Source organism: Prionailurus bengalensis, chromosome E2 (assembly GCF_016509475.1).
Source record: "Prionailurus bengalensis isolate Pbe53 chromosome E2, Fcat_Pben_1.1_paternal_pri, whole genome shotgun sequence".
Lineage (NCBI taxonomy): Eukaryota > Metazoa > Chordata > Mammalia > Carnivora > Felidae > Prionailurus > Prionailurus bengalensis.
The window spans coordinates 49,450,241-49,473,526 of NC_057352.1; the positions used below are offsets into that span (position 1 = coordinate 49,450,241).

Consider the following 23,286-nt stretch of genomic DNA (forward strand, 5'->3'; position numbering starts at 1 on the left):
CATAACTGAATGTTCCGGTCATACCTTTGTACATTTTTGTATTGAATGATTGGTCTGTTTACCAGTTTCTGAGCATTGTCTGAGTCAGATAGTCCTTGCTGTTGAGTTATAAGTTTTTTTCCCAGTTTGTCATTTGTCTTTTCATTTATTGTCATGTAGAAGGGTTTTTTAAAAAATCAGGAAAATGTTTCATATGTTGCAGAAGATTTTTTGATTTTTATTGTAATTGAGTTGATCGGTCTTTTGTGCCTTCTAGAGTTTGATATATAGAAGGGACTTTTCCACTCCAGGCTTATAAAATTTTCCCAGTTTTCTTCCATTACTTTTACAGTTAGTGGTGTTGCTGAGTATGGGTTTGTGGTTTTGTTTTTAATTTTTTTAAATCTTTTGAGAGAGAGAGACAAGAGTGCGAGCGGGGAAGGAACAGAGAGGGAGACAGAATCCAAAGCAGGCTCCAGGCTCTGAGATGTCAGCACAGAACCCAATGAGGGGCTCAAACTCATAAGCTGTGAGATCATGACCTGAGCCGAAGTTGGATGCTTACTGGGTTCACTAAGCCACACAGGCGCCCCTGTGTTTTTTTTAAATACTTAAATGCTCCATCCTTTTGCAGTGTCTGTTGCTGTACTTGATGAGCTATGGATCACACATGTTTCCACATGGATGACCAATTGCTTTCACATCGTACCCTTACCAGATACTAAATTCTTGTATGTATTCAGGTTTATTTCTGGACCTTTATTCTGTTCCCTTGGTTTATCTGTTCATGATCCAGGATTATGCTATTTTAATTATGGAGTCTTTATTATATATTTTAATACCTGCTAGTGCTTATTGTAGCTTGCAAACTCTGGAAAAAAATAATTCCTGTTTCCTTATTTCCCTTTGGAAACTTTATAATTATCTAGTATAATTATACTGCTGCTGGTATTTTTTGGATTATGTTACATTTATATATTAGGGAGAACTGACGAAATATGTTAAATCTTACAAAGAATGCCTTTTAGTTTTACTCAAGTTTTTTGGTGACCTTAAGAGGTATTTTGAAGTTTTCCTTATATAGATGTTACACATTTTTTAAGTTTACTTGAATAATATTTTGTTGTCGCTAGTTGTGAGTGGGAAGGGTGTCTTTGTTCCATTGTCTTTTAAGTGATTATGATTTTTGAAAGCTATTTTTTCTAGTCTATATTTCTTTACTAATTTATCTTACTATAGTTGTTTTTTAGTTGAGTACCTGGAATTTTCAGGGTTCAGTCTTATCATAGAGACAGTAATGGTTTTTCTTCTTTCTTAAGTTTTAATTCCTACAATTTCTTTCTCTTGTCCAGTTGTGACAAGGAGTAGGGATTGTAGGCATCTTTCTTGTTCCTGATATTAGTTGTATTACTTTCACGGGGTTAGGCTTTCTTATAGTTACTAACTGAAGCACAAATTTACTAGCCTATGAAATTCCATATGTTTGTCGAGACAACTGTAACAACACTAAGATGAAGGGATTATTCGCAATTTGAGAAGAGTTGCTACAAATGTAGCTGATCTGCTGTCCCTGTACAGGTAGGGGCTGGTTCTGAAATGTCACCTGGGTGCCCTTGTCATGAATTCACTAAACGCGATCAAGAGTGGCTCCAGCAGGTTTGTTACTTGAGGCCTTGGTTGCTACTTCTCATTTTCCTGGGCTGCTCTTGTTTTTATGATTTTCAGTGAGTCCACAAGGTGGTTTGTGCCCTGCCTGGGTTCTTTACAAGCTGGCTCCTGTCCTCAAGAAGGGTATACAGCTGCCCCTGGCATAACATGGGGGTCAGGGGCACCGACCACCCACTCAGTCAAAGCTCCACATAGAACTTTTGACTCCTCAAAAACCTTAACTGCTAATAGCCTACCATCGACTGCAAGCCTTACTGTTAATACACGTTTTGTGTGCTACACGTGTTGTATATTCTTCTAATACAGTGAGCTAGAGAAAACAAAATGTTATTAAAATCATATGGAAAATACATTTACAGTCATGTACTGTATTTACTGAAAACTCCACATCGAAGTGAGACACACATAGTTCAAACCCATGTTAACTGTACTTGTCTCTTTGAGGGGAAACAAAAACATCCCCAAAACATGGGGACAGATGGCAGGTTCTTGTTTGGCTCACACTAAATCCCCAACAGCTAGAAAAGGAATATATGATGGGGACCTGCTTTTCTCATCTAATCCAAGACTAGTTACCTGCTTCAAATCTTTATTCCCTGGCCTTCCTCTTAACGATTCAATTGGAGACACTGAAGCAGTGAGTGCAACAGAGATGCTGGCTTTTGATTATTCTCGTTTCCTGTCCATCCCCATGGGCCTCCTGCCCCCACCGTTGCTCATTCAGGTGTGTCACTTGCACGGGGGCCACACAGTGTATGGATTCAGTAGCACAGGTTCTCTTTTTCCACAACTCTTTTCAAGTTGTCCTGACCACCGTGGCCATTCAGTAGATGCCTCTTTGGCTGCAGGAGAGCAACACGCAGGGCAGCAGACCCAGCCAGGGTACAGAACTGCAACACCAGTGAAACCAGTTTCTTTTCCATCCTTCCAGTTTTATTGAGATATAACTGACATATATCACTGTACAAGTTTAAGGTGCACAGAATGATGGATTGACATGCCCTGTGACATGACTGCCGTGGTAAGTTTCATTTTGCACCATTTATGTCTCATAGATTCGTGTGTCCTAGATCCTTGTGGGCCACAGGGTGGCTCAGTGGGTTAAGCATCTGAGTCTTGATTTCGGCTCACCTTACCATCTCAATTTGTGAGTTCGAGCCCACAGCATGGAGCCTGCTTGGAATTCTGTCTGCCCCACCCCGGCTAGGTCTCTCAAAAATAAACATTGTTAAAAAGCTTTTTCCCTTGGGATGAAGACACTTAGGATTTCCTCTTGTAACAACTTGTGTTACTTGTCACACAGCAGTGTCTGCTGCGGACATCAGGTTGGGTATTCCATACCTAGTTCTCGTTTGTCTGGTAACTGAAAGTTTGTACCTTCTGCCTCCCTTCCGCCAGTCCCCACTTTCCTCTCCCCACCTCTGCCAACAACTCCAGCCTCTTTTTCTGCAGATTTGGGTCATGTTGTTTGCGATTGTACACGTAAATGCGATCATGAGACATTTCTCTAATTTCTCTTGTCATTTTGTCTTTTTAGTTATTAAAGCTAATAATGTAGTCTGTTACTAGGCTTTAGACGTCACAGAATACGATTAAACATCACACAGTAGGAGTATCTGCCTTCAGTTGAGGAAACTTTATTTAGGGTGTCTGATACTTACAGTTTCCAGAACCAAGAATAACATGAGAGGCTGGCCGTTGTGGGACACGGGTAGGGTGCGCCGCCTTCCTGGCTCAGTCACTTGAGGGGGGGGGGCGGTCTCTGAGGTGTGCCATCTGTGGAAAAAACAGACATTGCCCATGGGGTCCTGTGTGACACACATTTCCCAGCACGGGCAATGCACGAGTGAGGATGGGGTGGGGAGTTGGGGCGAGAGCAGAGCCGCGGTGGCTGAGCGGACTGAGAGGCACTTGTGGGCCTGGCCGTTGACGGGGTGGTGAGTGTGTAGGATTCTCATTTGAGGACTGCTGTGTGCTTGGCTCCCTGTCCCAGGCTCCACAGAGAAGGGAAAGCTACGGTTCTTGCTTCCATGGAGTGTAAGTCGGGTTAGGGTGACCCTGGCTCATTACTCCTGGGCAGTGATGCTTCAGTTGCTCGAGGATGAGACGACCTGAGAATTTCATACACCCTCCTCGCTTGTTGAGGTTCATGGTGTCCCGCATTGGGTGCTGCCAGACACACTCCGTGTTGAATTCTGAAGGTGTGCGGGCTGCTGACCTCTCATTTCTCTCTCTAGTATGCCCTCCACGTGTACAACGAAGTGATGAGTGTTGGGCAGAAATACGGAATCCGGAATGCTGGCTATTATGCTCTTCGTAGTCTTCGAATCGAGAAGTTCTTTGCTTTCTGGGGTCAGGATTTAAACACCCTCACCACACCCCTGGAATGTGGACGAGAATCTCGGGTGAAACTGGACAAGGTACGGTATTGGCACGTTCTGCCCTAGCAAGGAAGGGCTGAAGCGGAGGCCCACGAAGGGCCTCGGGTGGACGAAGACAGTGAGGAGTCCTCAGGATGAAAAGTGTGTCCGGCCTGATAGGAAAACATGGTATGTGGAGAACACTGGTTTTGAGCACCTGGCTTGCTCTTTGAACCAGACCACCCTGAGGTTGGAGTTGCTCCACCAACTGCGGCAGCCGTGTGCCCCACTCGGCTCCCTTTTAGATTGGCACTTTCAGGGAAGTTTTTCCAAGAACGTGCCACAGATATTTGTAAAAATCAATCTTCCATTCAACAGACTTTTTTCCCCCCAGAGTAAATAGGAACATCATTTTTTACAAAGTCCTAGGTCAAGAGGATGGTAGTGACAAGTCTCTTTCCCACCTCTGAAGCCCAGCAAACTGCACTACTGGCTCCAGCAGCTTGTCTCTGCTTCGAGAACTCTGAGTATGCAAACACACAAGCAAACACCTTCCCCACTTGAACCTGGATGGCTGGGCACCACACGCTTGCTGTATTACTGCACCTTTTTGTTTTGGATGTTTATTTTTGAGAGAGAGAGAGAGCGAAAACATGAGCGGAGGAAGGGTAGAGAGAGAGGGAGACACAGGATTTGAAGCAGGCTCCAGGCTCTGAGCTATCGCACAGAGACCAACGTGGCGCTCGAACTCACGAGCCAGGAGATCATGACCTGAGCTAAAGTCAGACTCTTAACCAACTGAGCCACCCAGGCGCCCCACACCTTGTTTTTTTAGGTTAAACCTAACAAAATACCTTAGCAGTACAAAATACCCCTATCAGTACAGGAGATTTCTAGTCGTCTTTGTGAGCAATTACAGATCACTTTTTCTCTCAGGTATAAAAGTAATGAATACTAAATTTTGGAAAATAGGGAAAAATATGAAGAAAATTAAAAATCATCTATTTTATAAGTTTTTTTTTAATGGTTATTTTTAAGAGAAAGAGTGTGACCAGGGGAGGGACAGAGAGGGAGACAGAATCTGAAACAGGCTCCAGGCTCTGAGATGAGGGCAGCAAGCTTGACACAGGGCTCGAACTTAACAAGCCAGGAGATCATGACCTGGGCCGAAGCTGGACACTTAACCGAGATACCCAGGTGCCCCCCAAATCACCTATTTTATCTGTACATAATCACTTAGAGGTTTTTTTTTTTACCCTGGTCCGCACATTCAAATACATACATGTGTGGGCTTTCTCTTGAGATTATCTAAAAACATGGTTTTTTGAAAACAATTACAGCAAGTATTTTTGAATTTTTCTTCCTAAATATTTTTTTTCTGTGTGGTCTTGTGGTTGAAATCTATGTTTACAAAAGAGAAAAATGTACACCTGTGTTACAGAAATTTTCTGAGTAGGTCTTCTATATTGTGAATGCAGTTTTTCACAAGGTGGAAAACCTACATTTTCCCCAAATCTGGGGAGTGGGGGCGCTGCCCCCATGGCAGGTACATCAGGGGACCCTACCCACCGCCCCTTCTGCGCCCGGCATCAGCACGTCAGCCTGCTCTCAGCATTGCCGTTCTCTCCTAGGGGATGGATTTCATTGGCCGGGATGCCCTGCTGCAGCAGAAACAGAACGGGGTGTACAAACGCCTCACTATGTTCATTCTGGACGATCACGACACCGACCTGGACCTCTGGCCCTGGTGGGGAGAACCCATTTACCGCAACGGGCAGTACGCAGGCAAGACCACCAGCAGCGCCTACAGCTACACCCTGGAGCGCCACGTTTGCCTGGGCTTCGTGCACAATTTTTCCGAAGACACTGGGGAAGAACAGGTTGTGACGGCAGATTTCATCAACCGGGGAGAGTATGAGATTGACATCGCGGGACACCGGTTCCAGGCCAAGGCCAAGCTCTACCCTGTCACCTCCCTCTTTACCCACAAGCGCCGAAAGGATGATGTGGAGCTAAGTGACTTGCATGGAAAGTAATGCCGGGCTCCCCTCCAGTCCCAACCCTCTGCTTCCCATCTTTTACCTCCCAGATAGGATTTTAAGCTTCACCTGCTTTAAACCTTTTGCTTTGCAACCTCTCTTCTCCTTCCACCTTCCCTCCTCCCTTTTCCAGTGCAGTTAACCATCTAATACTCCCTCTGGGCTGTTCTTCCAGCCCCCCACTCCACCCCTCTCAGATCCTCATGGTGACACAAAGCATGTGTGACAGGCAGGACAGGTAAAGACTGCACTCGTGCAAGTGGGGAGCCAGGGGTCTGATTTCTCTGGCTGTGTCTAGAAGCAGGGGAAGCTGGTGGTATGCAGGCCGCAGGGCAAGAGTCCAGCTCTGTGAGGCTGACTTTTCTCCGCATAACCTGCTCATCTTGGCGGGTTGCTGTGGATCCGAGGCAGCCCCTTGCGAGAGCCCGTTTTGGGGGTTGGCACCGATCCCTCTACAAGAGGATGACCATCTACCTCATTCACGAGCGGCACCACGTGCATGTTCTTTAGTCTGTAGCAAACAGCCGGCCTGGGACATCCCAGCCTCCCTACTGACCCAGTTACTAGACTTGCGGATCAGGGCCACCCTCCTAACATTTCCTTCACGTCTTGCTGATCTCTAGAAGAGGGTCTGGGGGCGTGAGTAAACAAGCCAGTGTTTGAAAGGGAAAGACCATGTTGCCTTTTGTATTGATCTTCTTGGAAAACGTACCGCACAGAGGTGGTTTGCTGCTGTCTGAACAGTGCTGCTGCTTTCAGCTGCTCAAAGCTCACTCTTCCCATCTTGACCGTCCTCTTCTCCAGGTGCATCTTTGTCCCCTCTCCTTACCTGCCCCTTCTGCAGCAGGCCCACTCGGCAAACACTGCTTTCGCTTTGGAACAGGGAGGGTGTGTGGTCCTGGGGAGGAACTAAACCATGCTGGCCGTGCAGAGTTCAAGAGCTACTGGACTTTCAAGTTTTGCTTCCTCGGGCACAGAACAGACAGATCTGCACAGAGATGACCCTCAGGAGTCTGGGGAGGGTCCTGTGAGAGTCTGCTCTTCATCCAGCCATCTCTCTGTAGCTCTGGAAGAAAAAATGACCGGGCCCTCCACTCTCTTACGCAGTGTCTGTCTGCTAAAGGTGAGGCTGGGCTGTCAGAAACTTGTCCACTCTTTGCACTTAAAGTCCAATGGGGGCAGTTTATATGCAAAGTGCTGTCACAGATTTGAATGAACTGTTGTCTTGATATCTTGGAAGCGTTAGCTCTGACGAGTCTGTCAGTCCATTATAGAAGGGCCTTTTGTTCTCCGTGAGCAGCTTAGAACTCTCACGTGTGTCTGCCTGCTCTGGCGTTTCTTTGGGATCTCGGTTTACCCCCTTCATCTGATAGATTCTCTATAGAAACTTCTTGTCCTCTGCCTAGCCCGACAGTTCCTACTTGATTATTGATTGTAGTGTCCACTTTTTAAAAGAGGTCTTCGTTGATTTATTAAGGGAGTATGTGGTTACAGCTGTTAGGGCCTCGCTATGTGATGGGCTGAGAGATGCTGCCGCAAGGAGGGGGGAAGTTGGGGGAGAGGTGTCACCTCGTAGGACAGGGCGCAGCAGCTGTGACACATGGGAGAGAGCAGGAATCAGGCACCTGCTCAACACAGGTGTTAGCAGCAGGGGCCCAACTGACCAACAAAGCTGGAAACAGGCACTGTAGAGCTAAAGGTATCCCCTGCCCTGTACCACTCTCGTCTTTGAAGAATTCAAAAGAAGTTCTAGATTTATGTGTAAATTACATCTTGTCCATAAATAGGGGCGCACTTTTAAGACTCGGGCAAGATGTATTTATTGAGTGCCCTGACACACTCAGCTTTTGGCACTTTAAAATTCACGCTGGAAATCTTTCTTGGTTAACAATGTGAATCTGGCACTTGTCTCTCTTTGGTCCTAACCCTGAAGTGGGTGACTCCTTCCTGACTTCAGCATACCTGACAGAACATCCTGCAGTCTGTCGTTCCCATCACGGGTTTGCCTTGTGTGTCTGCTCCTCTGTCCCTAGAGATTCAAAGGATCTGGATGCTTTGTGAATGCGTGGCGGGACTTGGGTTTCAGATGGCTGGTACTTTTTTCTCTGTGAAATGATCCTTCATCACTTCTTATGGTCTCTTGAGGGAGGGGCTCTGTGTTCTTCTGTCTTGTCCACATATTCAACTGGACAGTCTTGTTTTATCTGGAAACAGAAAGCGTGCCAGCCTCAGACGAACACAGAGCAAAAAGGGACAAGATCTACCTGCTTGGATAGCCTACCTGATGTCCTGTGCCCGCCTGGGGGGCCCTGTACCCCCAAATACAAGAGATGCTGTTCAGAACAGGGGCCCAGAGACCGTTAAGCTCAGTGAGTAACCTCAGTTATCCCGTTTCTGCAGGAGGAGAGTCCTGCTACTTGGACTCTCACCAGGAGACATGCTGTCCCTGGATTCTACCTTCTTAAACACACCAACAGTTTTACCTCTTTCCGTTCTAAAAGTGGAAAGTAACTCCACCTTTCTCCCTTACCCTGCCTCTGAATGCATTTGAAACGTTAACCCTGCCTCCCCACCATGGAAGTGGCAGGAATGACAGTTTTCTAAAAGCGGTTTTGCTTCACTGAAGGGAGAACCCACCACCTTGATTTCTGGCTCTTCTTATCCTCTGCCTGATGAACGCGTCTGCTGGCATCTGAGTCTTCACCATCCTCTGACAACCTAAGGGAGATAAAAGGGAATCTTCCATAAGCTGTAGTCCAGGTTCTGACCCCAGAAGGCTGTGTCCTGGTACAGCTGCACTGGCTTTGCTTTCCAGGGTTAGCGACCAGGTTCAGTGTTTTGTATCTTTGCAGCTGCATGGTCAGTATCATCAGCAAGGGTCCCCTTTAGCATCTGAGGTAGGGGTTTGGTCACTAGTGCTTAGTACTGAAGAACTTTCCATGGTTTTCATTTCCTTTCTGCACACCACCCTTAACCCACATCCCTCCCAAACTTGCCAGGAGCAGCTTTTCATCAGCATGAAAAAGGGAAAATTTGCACGAGTCAAGAATTGTCAGAGGGGATGATAGGGTAGGTGACAGAGTCTGGGAGCAAGCTCTGGGTCTCCTGGCTGTGCCTCTCCCCGCGACCCCCACCCTGGCCTCCATGTTAAGGTGCTGAGTTGTAAGGCTCCTCCATCATCCATACAGGACCTGGGTTCACACTCCCTCATCACTACAGATGCACTATTTTTCAAGAGAACTATTTTTGTATGTCTTTGCCTTCTCTTTGTCCATTAAACACCAGAGTTTAGTCATTGTATAATATGATTCTTGACTTCTGAGCAGAGAATCTGCATCCCTTGGAGAATTACACATTTCTTCATGGGCTTTCTTCCTCATATTTAGACGTACCTATTTTTATCCTTCGCCAACCTTCTGCCTTCTTGGTTTTCTGTCTCTAAAGGACAGAAATTACAAGGGGTGGGGAAGGTATTTTTAGTATCTGTTTCAAAAGATCTATGCCAGGATTTCCTTTGCACACCTGGAACTGGAGCTTGGAGCACCTTTCTCCAAGCCCGGTTCTCGTGCCTTACACCAGAATGTCCCATGGTAGGTGTAGACAGGAAAGATGAAAAGAAACTTCGCTCAGTCTGAGGGTTTCCCCAGCCACCCCCCCATAGCTTCCCTTCCCCATATCAAACAGGGATAGAAAGTTTCCACAGCTTGTTTCAATCAAGGGGTTTCTAGCAGCACAGTTAACACTTCACTCTCCGGTCTACTCTTAGGATACAGGAAAATGCCATTGTAATTATTGTACAGTGCTGTAACAACTCCTTTACATCTGTAAATATGCAGTTTGCTCAGCCCCTTAGTGTGCAGTGACAGGTGCTGCTGAGGACATGTGAGGCACTTTAGGGCATGGGATCTTTCTCAGGAGCCCTGGTGACTTTAGGTACCCAGGGTGACTGAGCACTTCTGCCTCTATGAATGCGGTATTAACATCATGCCCTGTATTTCTTTCAAGCCAGATTCCAATTAAGATGTCATCTTCATGTTATTAAATTTGTAAATGAATAAAGAGACATTTTAATAACTCTGGTCATAGCAACTTGTGAAATGTTCTTCATCTCTAGCAACTTGATGTATTTGCCATCACAAGGGGTAAGCACTCCCCATAAAACCATTTATACCAAAGCGTAAAAAAAAAAAAAATGTGGAAACCAAGGTAAGACATAAGCATTATGTTACCCTTTGTGTAGGGCTGACAGGTGTAGAGAAAGTCCCCAATTATCTGAAGTTACGGTCTCAGTCACTGGATCTGACCGCCCATCCTGCCTTACGGTTGATTGCACAGTAAGGAACCTGGCACTTGACATATCCCCCATCCATGTGAAAGCCCACGCTGGCATGGAAAAATGGGCTCTCTATATATTCTTGCACACACAGTAGCAAGAGAAGAAAATGGAGAGGAGCACCCAGTGATCTTTCCCTATAATCTAAAAATGTAGTCACTGGTCTTTGTTTACTGACCTATTGTTGAGCAGCTACAATCTGTGAATTGAGATAGGCAAACATGTCTAGAATAATCGCATGAATCTGTCTTCCAAAACCACTTGCTAAATTTCCAGATCATCGAATGATCAACATTAAATACAAAAGTACATCCCACAGGCTCTGTGGTAATTCTGAAATAAGGGTTCCTGAAACCCTGTGCACAGTGACATTGCTAGAATATCCCACAATGATTCCTGAAGGGGACAACTCTCAAATGATGTGTATCTCCTCCTTATTATCAATACACCGGATTATACACACATTCCACACCATATTAGTAACGAGCAACTCTAGGAAGCAGAGCAGAGCCCAGCAAGCAGAATCTAAGCAAAAAGACTTACCTTCAAGCCCCTCCTCCAAACGACAGGCCAGCAGAGTTCACTCCCACTAGGACATAGTAGCCCTGCACTGCAGGAGACTCGCCCATGATGCACCTCATGTCTGGGGTGAAGGTCTCGGGGCAGTTGACCAACTTCACGATCTCCAGAGTCTCCAGTTCTGGCATCCGACGCAGGAGGGAACTCAGCAGGGGCTCTGAGCCATAAAAACAAGGCCCGGCAAAGCACGAGGAACTGAACCGGTGGACCGGAAGTCAGCAGTTCTGGCGCTGGGCCCATTACACGGACCCTCTGCTGACTCAATCCCTGGTAGATACCCGATTCAAGTACCGGTTGCCATCAAGTTAAATCCAACCCAGAGGGACTCTTCCCGCCTGTCCTGCACGTATCCCGCATCTTCCCTAACAGAAGCCAGAGACGGTGCAGCGGCAGGCACCACGCACATTTACCATCTTCACTCGCGAGTCCTCGCCTCTCAAAAGCAAGCCTGGCCGAGAGCGAGGACACCACGGGAGTCGGGCTCATCTACCGGGCAGGGACCAGGGTGAGGCGGCTGAGGACCCGCTCTCAGCACTGGGCCAGCACAGGGCCGGCCGGGGAACCGTGCTCACGTGCCCAAGCACGTACAGCCTCTTCCTGCCTGCCTGTAGCTCCTCTCCTGGCATCTCCCCTTCTCCACTGCCACATCTACCCAATCCTGTTACAGGACGCTCATCTTAACCCAGAATTGACAAACAACGTCACACTTCACCAGAGTGCGAATTATATGAAAGGGAAAGCTATAAAACCGTAGTCTGTCATCAGAATCTCTAATTACAATCTCACCTTCCCCAGTGAAAACTGTGTCATACGCCACATAATTTCCAGTTGGCCGGCAAAGTGAGCCACAGGCCGTGCGTACCCCGTGACCACATGGCAGAGCCACCTCAGCGGGCACACAGATCGAGCTACCGTCCCTGTCAGGAGGGGTCTTGACTTCCCTGTGATTTGAATCACGCAGGTGTTCTGAAGAGCAGCCCTGAGCTACACGAGCGGCTAGGCCCAGCTACTCGCTTAGGGCAATTCCCGCGGCCACCAAACGGTTTCACCAGCTACGACACAGGCTCAACCCTGGGCTTCTGGCTAGTCCATCACCTCGCGACAAGCTGACAGACCTGCTTCCTACTTGTTTTCATATGGGACCGCCCCATAGCCTGGTCTCCCCGTCCTACTTGCTCCGGTCGTATTCGGCTCACGACTCCCCGGGTTCCTTTCCCTTGGGGACGCACACAAGGGGTACCATACGCTTAAGCTTTACAGTCACAAATATCCTTAAGCGCAACTGGTGAAATTCAGTGGCTCAGACTATGATTTCACTGTCAAGCACCGAAACTTAAGCACTTCCTTCTCTTCCTCCTTCAGGAGCCAGATGTGGCCACCTAATATATACTTCAGAGAGTGAAATAGGAAATGGCACAGGAAACCTTTCACATCATAGGAATTCTGGCATCTGGATAGGATCCGAGATAATGACCGAATCCCCTCGATAGATAAGGAAACGGCAGACAGCTCAACACGCTCACACACTTGCCCGAGGTAAGACCAGGACGAGTGCAGAGCTCGGACTGAAACTCAAGCCTCAACTAAAATCCCCAGGCAGGCTTGGTGTCGGACCGCATATGGTACTGAGTGAAAGAGTCCGGGCCACAGGCAGACCAGTAAATGGCAGGGTACCTGCTTACCTGTTTGGATCCCTGTTTCTTGCTCTAACTGCTGGTAGAGTTTGTTGGAATAGTCTGCCATCTTCTGCTCGATGGTCAAGTGCCTGGCGGTGCTCAGGATGCCGGCACAGAACCTCGTAGAGCCAGCGGCCAGCCTGCGGGATGGATCCAAAATGCTCTTAGGTAGACTCGCATATCTGTGAATGCAACTAGTTCAAAGACCCTCATTACTGGCACCGACCGTAATATCAAAAGATGGAAACCTAAATATCCCGACAGGAGAGGGATTTCAAATGGCGTTCACCTACACGACGGGACGCCGCGCAGCCATAAAGAAGGCACGAGAATGCTCTTCTGCAACAATATGGGAATCCGAATGAAAACAGCATGGGAGGAGCACTACTTAATATGCCACTAACTTGTACAAAAAAAGAGAAAAAAATAGCACGTGAAGACCCACGTACACACGTACACACTGACCAACACGTTTGCTCATATACACGGGGGGTGTCTGCAACGACACACTAGGAACTTAATTTGCCTCCAGCGAGGGAAACTTCAGCTAGAAGTCAGGGATGAGAAGCAGACTTTCGCTGCACACTCTTTTACAGTTTTTAATTCTGAATCGTGTAAATGCATTGCCTATTCGGAGAGAATTACAACAGACTTGTTAGACGTCATTCAATTTCTGGTAGGCAATAGAACAAAAAAGGACTGTAAGGGAAAGTGAGACAACTTGTACCAAGTACGAACCTTAGTCAGTAATAAGGTATCCATATTGATTCATCATATTTAACGGTAACCCCAACCTGAGATGTCAGTCCCAGGTGCACACAGGCGTGAGGCACACGGGAACTCGGTACAACCTTTGCATTTGTTCTGTAAATCTAGCACGGCTCTAAAATAAGTTAATTCAGTGGGGGGAAAAAAAGGAACAGAAAGAAGACAGGATGCAGCCAATTTCATTTCCGCCCATAGAGGGAGCTCCAGAGCCACGGGGTCTATGTTGCCATTTGACCGCCCCTACCCGGAGAACAAGATGGTAAGATGTGCCTGGACCCTGAAATAAAACGCACCCTCTTCGGATACTCGGCTCCGCGGCATCTGCCACCTCTCTCAGAGCCCAAAAACACGGGTATTGCACATCGCGAAACCATGGACAGGAGATTTCGCCTTTCCGTGACTGTTCTCATGCTACTTAGCGACAGGTTAGCCACTGCCGGGACAGGTTACCGGGAGCAGAGGGGGTGAGGGAAGCCCACGCAGTTGGTGCAACATGGCCCCAAGCCGGGTCCCGTCTGGTCCTTACCTGCCCTGCTCCAAAAGGACAATATCCTTCCAGCCCATCTTGGAGAGGTGATAGGCCACGGATGTGCCCATGATTCCACCGCCACAGATGACCACCTGTGCCTGGGCAGGCAGGGCGACAGAATGCGCCTCGGCAGCTGGCGCACCGCTTCTCCCCGACGACCAGTTCTGCCATCCTCGGCCGGTCCTTTGTCTCCGGGCCACCGACAGCAACCGGGAAAACATCATGTCTGCCCGTCAGCAGCTCGGAGATGTGCTCCCACTCGGCCAAAGAGGAGATTCTCCCCAATTCAAACTAGACAGAGAAAGCAAACAGATTTCATTCCACTGTACTCAGTGCGCCGGAAGAGTGACAAAAGAAAAGGAGGCAACAGAGAATGATAATCATCATGTCTCATCCAGACAGAGGCACAAGCACATGCAAAGGCCCTGAGGGGAGGCACACCTTAAGGAGTCCGAGCACAGAAGGGAGGCCAGTGTGCCCACAGCTCGACGGCAAGGCACAGTCGACCAGAGACGAGGCCGGAGAGGCAGGCAGAAAGCAATGACACAAGCGCTTGGATGCCTCACGAGGAGCTGGGATTTTACTCCAAGTGCAAAGGAAAATACTAAAGCAGGGAATGAAATGATCTGATACGCTTTTCCTAAGATCAGCCTGGCTCCACAGTGGGGACTGGACTGGAGGAAAGGCAGGGCTAGGAAGCTACCGCAGGCGTCCAAGAGGGAGGGCACGGTGGCTCACACGAGGATGGTGGCGGTGGAGTCAGAGCCATGACTGGATTGTTGTGGATGGTGAAATGACAGTACTTAACTTGCCAACAAACCGGATGTTAAGATGGGGAGCGGGAGAAAGACGGACGATGGCAAAGTTTCCAGGTTAAGCGACGGGTGGTGCCACGTCCTAAGGTGTGAAGGACTAGGGATGCGGAGGGAGGCGGGAAGGAGAGGGAGAGGGAGGCGGTGAGGGCGCGTGCGCGCATACCGAGGTGTCAAGGGCGAGACACCTAGCAGGCATCCACGTGGAAGTGCCAAGCAGCTAGATAACCAGGCCTGAAGCCTGGGGAAGACGTGGGGTATCCGGAGACCCGGCAGTCTGAGGAACAACTCTGAGGCTCCCCAGCAGGCACAGCTTGGCAAGGGAAAGAAAGTACTGGACGGGGGACTGCGTGCCGGGGCAGACTCACAGAGCGTCCAAACGGCTGAGCGGCGGAAAGGGAACCGGGCAGAGGTGTCACAGAAGCCGAGAGAGGAGATGGTTCACTACAGAGGGTGGCCAGGGATGGAGCAAGACGGCCAGGTGCCTGCTGGGACTTGACGACACAGAGGTCCTTGGTGTCCTCAAAGAGGACATTCCCAGGGGAGTGCCAGGGACGAAGTACGGCCTAGAGCAAGCTCAAGAGCAAGGAGATGAGGGAGTGTGCACAGCTTCTTCACGTGCTGCCTGGAAGGGAGCAGAAACCCCAGACAGGAGGAGAGAATGGGGGTGGAGCAAGGCTATTTGTCTATAAAGGTGGGAGCCACAGAGACTGTTTCAGGGCTGGCGAGAAGGGCCAGGAAGAGGGAAAGAGGTGGGGGAGGAAGGAGAGGCGGTGACAAAGAATGAGGTCCTGGAAAGGAAGGGAGAGGGAGAAAAGGAGAAGAGAAGAGAAGAGAAGAGAAGAGAAGAGAAGAGAAGAGAAGAGAAGAGAAGAGAAAACAAACCCAAAGCCGCAGTGAGGGACGGCGTGCCCCGCGTCTGCACAGGCCACAGACTGGAGACGCCAGGTCCCACGGCCCCTTCCTGAAAGCAGGGGAGGACCGGTCATGGCAGGCTTATGACGAACCACGGGAGTCCCTCTGAGATGACTAACACCATGAGGTAGATTAGGGAGCGGACAGGTTCAGGCCACCAGGGAGATTACTCTAACTAAGGGCATAAGAGGACTGTTCAATTTTTAAGAAACTGCAGACAGCCCTGTGGGCGAAGGCACGGTCTCCGAGTGTGGGGAGACGGCGACACTTCAGAGGAGAGCCCTGGCAGCCCGTGCGCCCACCAGCACGCCGCTACCAGCCCGGGACCCACGGAGGGCCCCCGACGGCCCAGGTCGTCCAAGGCCAAGGTGTGGGTGCCCATCCATCAGACAGGATCCCAGAACTGAGACCGAGCAGGCCTCCACTGCGTCCCAAGGAAATCCCATCCAACCAGGGCTGATTACTTTGGCCACCTTGTGGTGACCTCCAGGCCTCACCTCCTTGGTCCCCGCCAAACCGTCTCGAGACAGAAGCTTCTCCACAGCCAGACTTCCCACAATCTCATCTCCATATGACCGATTTCTCTCTCTCTCTCTTTCTTTCTCTCTCTCTCTCTCTCTGTCTGCTGTCCTCCCCTCCAAACCTCTCCACCGTGTCCTCCAGAACATCCTTTCCAAACTGGAACACCCAGCCCTTCACCTAGCTTCTCTCCACCTCTGCTTCAACAGAGACACAGCTCTACTGAGGGAAACGCCACTGCCACGTGGCCAGCCCGTCCCACTGACCTTGCCATCAGGAGGGGGGGAGGCGGGCACCCTTCTCCCTTCAGAACCATTACCACTTGGTCATGCTTGAAAAGACCCTGTTCCCTCATGGCTCACACTAGCAGGCACCCCGTAGCTAGCCCCGGGCCTCTGCGTGTTCAGCCACAGGCAGATGTCTGTCTACATTCAGGTTCTGAACCCACAACACTGCTCCTCTCCCAACCTGGGACCCCACCTCCTTCCTTCCTTCCAAACACAAAACCTGTCTCCTCAACCCCTGAAACTCCACCTGCATCTACGACCACCTCATCCTTCAACCTCGTAGGGTCAAAAGTTGATCCCTCCCCACGTGCCCTGGATCCCTCTCTCTCCTTCCTTCCCTTGACTCGGCTCCATCAACTGTCCCCTTCCACGTACCTTCAGTGTCCCCTCCAATCCTCAGCATTTTAATACGCTCAAGTCCCTCCCAACTGACTTAAGAAATACAAGAAAGGCTCCGTAACAGTCTTCCAATGGTGATTTTTAATTTTACAAATTCTGAATTATAAAATTGTGGTCTTTGTAAACAACACAAACGTAGAAGGAAATTAAGATCTCCCATCATGCAAAATACTCAATTCCAGGGCTGATGAAATTTCCCCAGACTTATTTAGCTTGCAGCACGTGCTCCCCGGACACCCACCTGTGTGCCACCACCTGTCTTAAAGTCCTTTTTGTTACACCTCGGTGATTGCACAGTCTGCCGGCGGGTTACACCAAAATTTACTATGACGTCACAACCCGTCTTTTTCACTTGACAAGAAGGGCTTCCTATGGTATCTGTCACTTTCCCCCCTTTCCACCGTCCCGAACCCAAGCGGTTAAGCTCCCGTCCCGCATGCCGGAATACTGCTCTCACCAAGAATGCCACTGTTGCCACCTTCCAGGGACACCGGGCCCATCTCACTCACCCTCTCCACAGCACTGAACACCGCCGATCGCTCCCGCTACTCACGCACTCTGTCCCTGTTTTATTTTGACACCGACTACCCCGGTCACATCTACACCGCCTTCTCTCCCCTGCCCATCCTTCTGTGTTGCCGTCCCTCAGGGTGTCTGGGACCAGCTTCTCCTCTCAGTTTGCCACCCTCCAGGGTCATTTCACGCGTACCAAGACTGACGCCTAAGCCCACAACAGCCCCGAGCTTTACATCTGCACCTCGAGCTGAACAATGGCCATGTCCACTTGGGTCCACATGGGTTCCCGTGGGTCACACCGAGCACATCCAGAAGGGAAACCCACCTGCCTCAATCTCCAAATCTGCTCCACTCCTGTGTCCCGCAGTGACACCATACACAAGAATGCCAGGTGTCACCTCCTCTCTCACCTCCCTCTCTCTCACCTCCTCTATGCGGCCAACCGTCATGGACTAACAATTCCACAGGCGACATTTCCCTCAGACCATCGACCTCTCCCCCTCCTCACTGCCATTACCTGAGTACAGACCGCCGTCCCCGCTCAGATGAAGGCAGAAGCTTCCCGACAGGGCTTCCGCACACCATTCTCCCCACCCCCCTCAATCCTTCCGAGGAGGGGCGTGGAGGGAGGCTTCTCAAATGAAACTCTTGTTCACACCCCTCCTCAAAACTCTGCAATGGCTTTCTGATGCCCTGAGGAAAAAAGCATTCTCCTGAACAGGAAGTGTGCGAGATCCTTCATCATCAGGCTCATTCCTGACCTCTGGTCTCTTTCTCTCCTCTCCAGCCAGACGGACATACTTATAATTCCTCCAACAGGACAGGCATTGAGTCTCTCTGAAACCCCCAGGATCTGGGCACACTGTTCCTTCGAACCACACGGCATAGTTCCTGCCCCCCTGCCCCCCAAACATGGATAATCCCCTCAGCTCTCACCCTGTTTCACAGCTTATCAGACCCCCTCTCCCCCAATACCGCCTCAGGTGACTCTTCTGTGTTCTCCCACAACACCCTGCACTTCTCCAGCACAGAGCCTCCCACACTGTCACAGCCTGTTTGCCAATCAGGGAAACGGCACAACGACCCCGCTGAAAATGCAGGCTTTGGGGGCAGACAGGTATGGGCCTGAAAATCTCCCCCACGTCTCATCAGCTCTATGCCTTTGAGCAAGTCCTTCCATCTCTGCGCTCCAGGCTCCTCATCCACAAGGTGAGCTACGAACACCTGCCTCGCCGGGTTGCCACAAAGACTACGTCAGGCAATACAGGAAAAGCATGGTAACTGGCACCCGAGAAGCACTCAGTAAGTGCTAGTTTTGAGTCTCCTCTTACAATGGAGCTCTCTGGGAGCTGAGACCAGTTACCACTTCAACGTGATTCTGCCGGCATTCAGGGTAGGCACCTAGGAAATATAATCAACGGAGGAATGAGAATATACAATAAACGAGATGGGAAAAAATTCAGTGAGGACTCTGAGATCTTGAGGCTAGGCTCCAAGATTTCAGGGGATATCTAAATCACATAGAGTAATTTTTTTAAATTGTTTTCGGGTTTTTTTGTTTTTCAGAGAGAGAAAGGGAGCCAGCAGGAGCCTGGGAGGGGCCACAGAGGGAGAGAGAATATCTTAAGCAGGCTCCACGCTGAGCATGAAGCCCGATCTGGGGCTCATCCCATGACCCTGGGATCGTGACGAGCCAAATCCAAGAGTGGGACGCTCAACCAACTGAGCCACCCAGGCCGGTAGAGAAGAATCTGAAGATGTCAGAGACAAAGAAATAAAAGGTGTAGCCGGGTTTAAAATAAGTTATATTTAAAAACAAAAAACTAAGATGGCCCTATAATATTCTCTCCCTCTAAGAAGAATCGCTAAGGCAACCTCAATATTGGGACTGGTTATGCTCACACCTGCTTACGACAAGAAGAGCAAGGGACAGCTCCAAGTCCCTCTGGGTTGTTCCCCTGTATGGTCCCAGCGTGTGTACAAATGGGCCGCTGGTCACAAGGAAGCCTAGTGAGTGGAGCTCGACCGACACACTTCCCACTCTTGCCTCAGCAGAAGGGCCACCTGGGACATTTCCTTCAAACAGACAGACAAAAACCCCAACACTATCGCAGCCTCTTTCTCTGGAGAGTCTGATCCTGCTGGTCCCGGGGATGCATCTGTCAAAACGTGCCACCAGGTGATCAGGCAAGTTTAAGAAATTAATACATATCCCTAGCGCTGGAAAAGTGTGCCCCGTGGCCCGGCACCGGCACCCCTCCTCCCCTTCCCCCCCCCCCCCCCCCCCCCCCCCGGCCGCATGCCCGCAGGTCACGCTTACAGAGATTCCCGAATCTAATGTGAATGTCCTTCACAGGGGTCCCGAGTGACCAAACATCACGAAGACAGTTCACCACCCTGGCCTACACTTTTCCCGGTAACTCGGCTTGCCGCACTCTGCAGCAGGCGTACAAGTTAGCGAAGCAGAGGCGGACCGCACGTCTCCAGGCGGGAAAACGATTGCACCTGCAGAGGGAGAAGGGCGGGCGAGACCAGCCAAACCCGCTCCAGGCGCTGTGCAAGCCCGAGGCGGGGAGTCCGAAGCGAGGGCACCCCGGCCGCTCTGGACATCGGGCTGAGGAGCGCAGGCCCCGGGGGCAGCCGTGCACGGGGCCCCAAGGCCCGGACCCCGGACCCCTTCGGCCGGACGCCGCACAGCCGCAGACCGACTGAGAGAGACGAGGCAGACCCACTCTCGCCCCGGGCCGCCGGAGTCCCCAGCGACCCGGCAGGAGCGACAGGAAACGAGGGGCGGCCGCGACCACCCCCGAGGAAGACCAAAGCGAAAAGGGGGGCGCTGAGACCCGCGCGGAGGGGAGGCCAGAGCGGCCCCGCCGCCGTCTCCTTACCTCACGGGCCGCCGCGGGCTCCGCCGTCAGCAGCACCCCGGCGGCAACGCGACAGCAGCCACAACAGATGCCGGGGGTCCCGCCGCCAGAAACGGGGCACTGGGAATGGGAAGGGGGCGGGGCGGAGGGAGTAAAAAGTTCCGGGGAAGCGGGAGAGACCGCGACCTTCCGCGCTTTACGGCCCCCGGCAAGGGTACGCCCGCGCGTGCCGGCACACGCGCACGCGCGCGCCGTGACGTCCCCGCGGCGGCCCCGCCCCTGCCACGTGGGGCTTGTTTGGGTCTCGCGAGGCCCCGCCCCGGGAGCTCGGCCCCCGCCCCAGTGGTCCGGGCTGCTTTCTGAAGCGTGCAAGTGGAGCGGGGATGCTGCGGTGGGTCGCCGGCCTTGCCGGGGTGTCGGGAGCGCGGGGCTTCGCTCTGCCCTCCAGGCGCCCTGCCGCTTCTGTCCCCGAGCGGGTCCGCGGCTCAAAGCCACTCTAGTCCCTGGCGCAAAAGGGCGGCGTGGACCGACAGTCCCTTGTCTCTGGAAGGCGCTCGGCTCTTCCTTGGGCCAGGCTCTAGCAGAGCGTCTGAAATCCGGTCTGCGGGCCTGGCCCGACCTCGGAGGCGGGTTTAGCGACCCTGAGCTCTGGGCGGGATCTCACTCTGCACCTTCCTGGCTTGCCTGGGCCCGAGGAAGCGGAGTCATTCACCCCATCTTCGGAGAAGCCTCCTGTCCAGTCCTCCCTTCCTATCGCTTGGCCCTGTTTTCTTTCCCTCGTGGAACTCATCACTATCTAAAGTATGTGTTCGCTGACTGCCTTTGCCACCAGTGGCAGGCCCCGGACCCTGTCGACAGAACCTCAATCTTAGGCACGGCAGCACTTGCAGCAGCGCTTGGCGCATGGTCCAGCCAGTATTTCTTTGAATGGGGAGCGTTCTGAGGGCACGGCCGCCACTGCACGGTGGGCCACACTCTCCACTTCCCGGTCTTGGGATTGAAGCCCGTCTTGCCACACGAGCCAGTCTCGTTTCCTTATGGCCTCTGATGATGGGATTCCGCAGTGCACAAGAACCGGAGGGCTGCTGCCATTTTAGGGGGTGGCAGAAAGCTCAGGGACCCCGGTGGCACCAGGCCGGCCCACAACCTGCACAACTGTCTACCCACTGACTCGCCAGTTAACTCACACGCTACATTGCACCGGGTTCTGGCTGCCTGAGGATGGAAACTCCGCCTCTTGCTGGTCTGATGCATAAAAGTTGAAGACATTCTGCGCTTCTGTGCAGAGAAATTCTTCAGTATTTTAGCTAATGGCTTAGAGCTTGGTGTCACCTGACTGCCCAAAAGGGAGAGGAAATAGACCAACCCATCTGAGGTTGTATTCTTGAGGACGTCCCAGATGTGGCAGTTTGGGGAGAAAAACTTCACAAGTTTTCCTGATGAGTAGTTTCACCTATGCCATTTTCAGGCTTGTGAATTGGGGAGAAACCTAGTTGTCTGTACGAAACGGTGGGTGAAATGAAGTGATGGTGTTGTAAATTCCATTCCGTTTACGTGCAGTTAAGTAGTGAACACGCTGTATGCATTTCTCCCCGCTTACCTCAACCATCACAATTTTTTTGATGTTTATTTATTTTGAGAGAGGGAGAGAGAACAAGCAGGGGAGAGGGGCAGAGAGAGAAGGAGAGAGAGAGAGGATCCCAAGCAGGCTCTGCACCACCAGTGCAGAGCCGGACGCAGGACTGGGACCCACCAACGCTGAGATCATGACCTGAGCCCAAATCAAGAGTCAGAGGCTCAACCGCCTGAGCCACCCAGGTGCCCCTCAACCGTCACTATTTTACATCTCCACGTTAAAAGGCTAAGTCCCACGGCTCCTTTATTGTCGACGTTGGTTCTTGTACTTTCTAGGCTCTCATATCCACCAAATGCCCTATTCTTCAGGAGGACTGACTGTTTTCTCTTCTGGGCTTCTCCTACTCCACGAAACGCCAGAGTGACTTCTCGTACGATACTTCACAGAGCAGACCATCCCATGCACAATTACACGTCTTGACAGGACTTTTCACTCGTGGTATTTGGATTCACCGTTGCAAACATTCTGCCTTCTTGGTTTTCTGTCTCGCAAGGACTGAAATTACCAGGGGTGGGGAGGATAGTTTCAGCATCTGTTTCAAAAGATCCACGCCAGGATTTCCTTTGCACACCAGGAACTGGAGCTCGGAGCACCTCTCTGCTCCAAGCCCGATTCTCGGTTCGGTTCTCGTGCCTTACGCCAGAATGTCCCACGGTAGGTGTAGACAGGAAGGACAAAGAGAAAGTCAGTCACTCGGTCTGAGGGTTCCCCTCCACCCCCCATAGCCTCTCTTCCCCAGATCAAAGGCCTGGCCTGCTGGGTAGAAAGTTTCTGCGGCTTGTTTCAATCAAGGGGTTTCTAGCAGCACAGTTAACGCTTCACTCTCCGGTGTGCTCTGGGGATACAGGAAAATGCCATTGTAATTATCGTACAGCGCTGTAACTCCTTATTTACATTTTGTATTACAAAATGTACATTTTGTAAATGTGCAGTTTGCTCAGCCCCTTTCTGTGTGTGTGTAGTGACAGCAGGTGGTGCTGAGGACACGTGAGGCATTTTAGGGCACGGGCTCTTTCACAGGAGCTCCGGGGACTTGAGGCGCCCAGAGTGACCAGCATCTCTGCCTCCGCGGGCGCGGTATTAACATCCTACCCTGTACTTCCATCAAGCCGGAGTTTAATTAACGTGTTCTTTTCATGCGACTGGGTCTGCAAATGAATAAACAGACACGTTAATTACTCTGGCTGAGTCCCCTGTGAAACGTGCTTCATGTTTGGCGACAGGGTGTTAAGTATTTGCCATAACAGAGGATAGACACGGTACGCAAAACCTTATCCACCTGTGTTACCAGAGCATAAAACAGGATTTGGAAAGCAAGGCACAGCACACACAGGCATTCCATCACCCTCCACGCAGTGGCGGCATGGCTAGAGACAGATAGCCTCCCTTACTCTTCCGAAGGTT

General features: G+C 50.8%; 2 protein-coding genes across 5 annotated transcripts in view; one reads left to right on the forward strand and one right to left on the reverse strand.

Moving 5' to 3' along the window:
* Positions 1-10,121, forward strand: part of PDPR (pyruvate dehydrogenase phosphatase regulatory subunit) — a 37,076-nt gene extending 26,955 nt beyond the window's left edge. For both annotated transcript variants that reach the window (XM_043599667.1, XM_043599668.1), the window contains 2 exons: positions 3,885-4,067; positions 5,639-10,121. In XM_043599667.1, coding sequence (XP_043455602.1) covers positions 3,885-4,067; positions 5,639-6,043 — 588 coding nt within the window. In that variant the 3' untranslated portion in view covers positions 6,044-10,121. The remainder of the gene's footprint in view (positions 1-3,884; positions 4,068-5,638) is intronic.
* Positions 7,842-20,470, reverse strand: LOC122494459 (pyruvate dehydrogenase phosphatase regulatory subunit, mitochondrial-like). Of its 3 annotated transcripts, XR_006300173.1 has the most exons (6): positions 20,268-20,470; positions 13,929-14,222; positions 12,641-12,774; positions 10,923-11,115; positions 8,684-8,764; positions 7,842-8,250 (listed from the first exon to the last, which is right to left on the reverse strand). XR_006300173.1 is itself a non-coding variant. In XM_043599669.1 (5 exons), the coding sequence occupies exons 2-4, from the start codon at positions 14,153-14,155 to the stop codon at positions 10,925-10,927; spliced, it is 552 nt and encodes a 183-aa protein (XP_043455604.1). In that variant the 5' UTR covers positions 14,156-14,222; positions 20,268-20,470; the 3' UTR covers positions 7,842-8,764; positions 10,923-10,924. The 3 variants fall into 3 exon arrangements, 2 of the variants coding, with proteins under 2 accessions (XP_043455604.1, XP_043455606.1); XM_043599669.1 differs by having other exon boundaries at positions 7,842-8,764; XM_043599671.1 differs by lacking the exon at positions 10,923-11,115 and having other exon boundaries at positions 20,268-20,466.
* Positions 20,471-23,286: the final 2,816 nt, after the last annotated feature.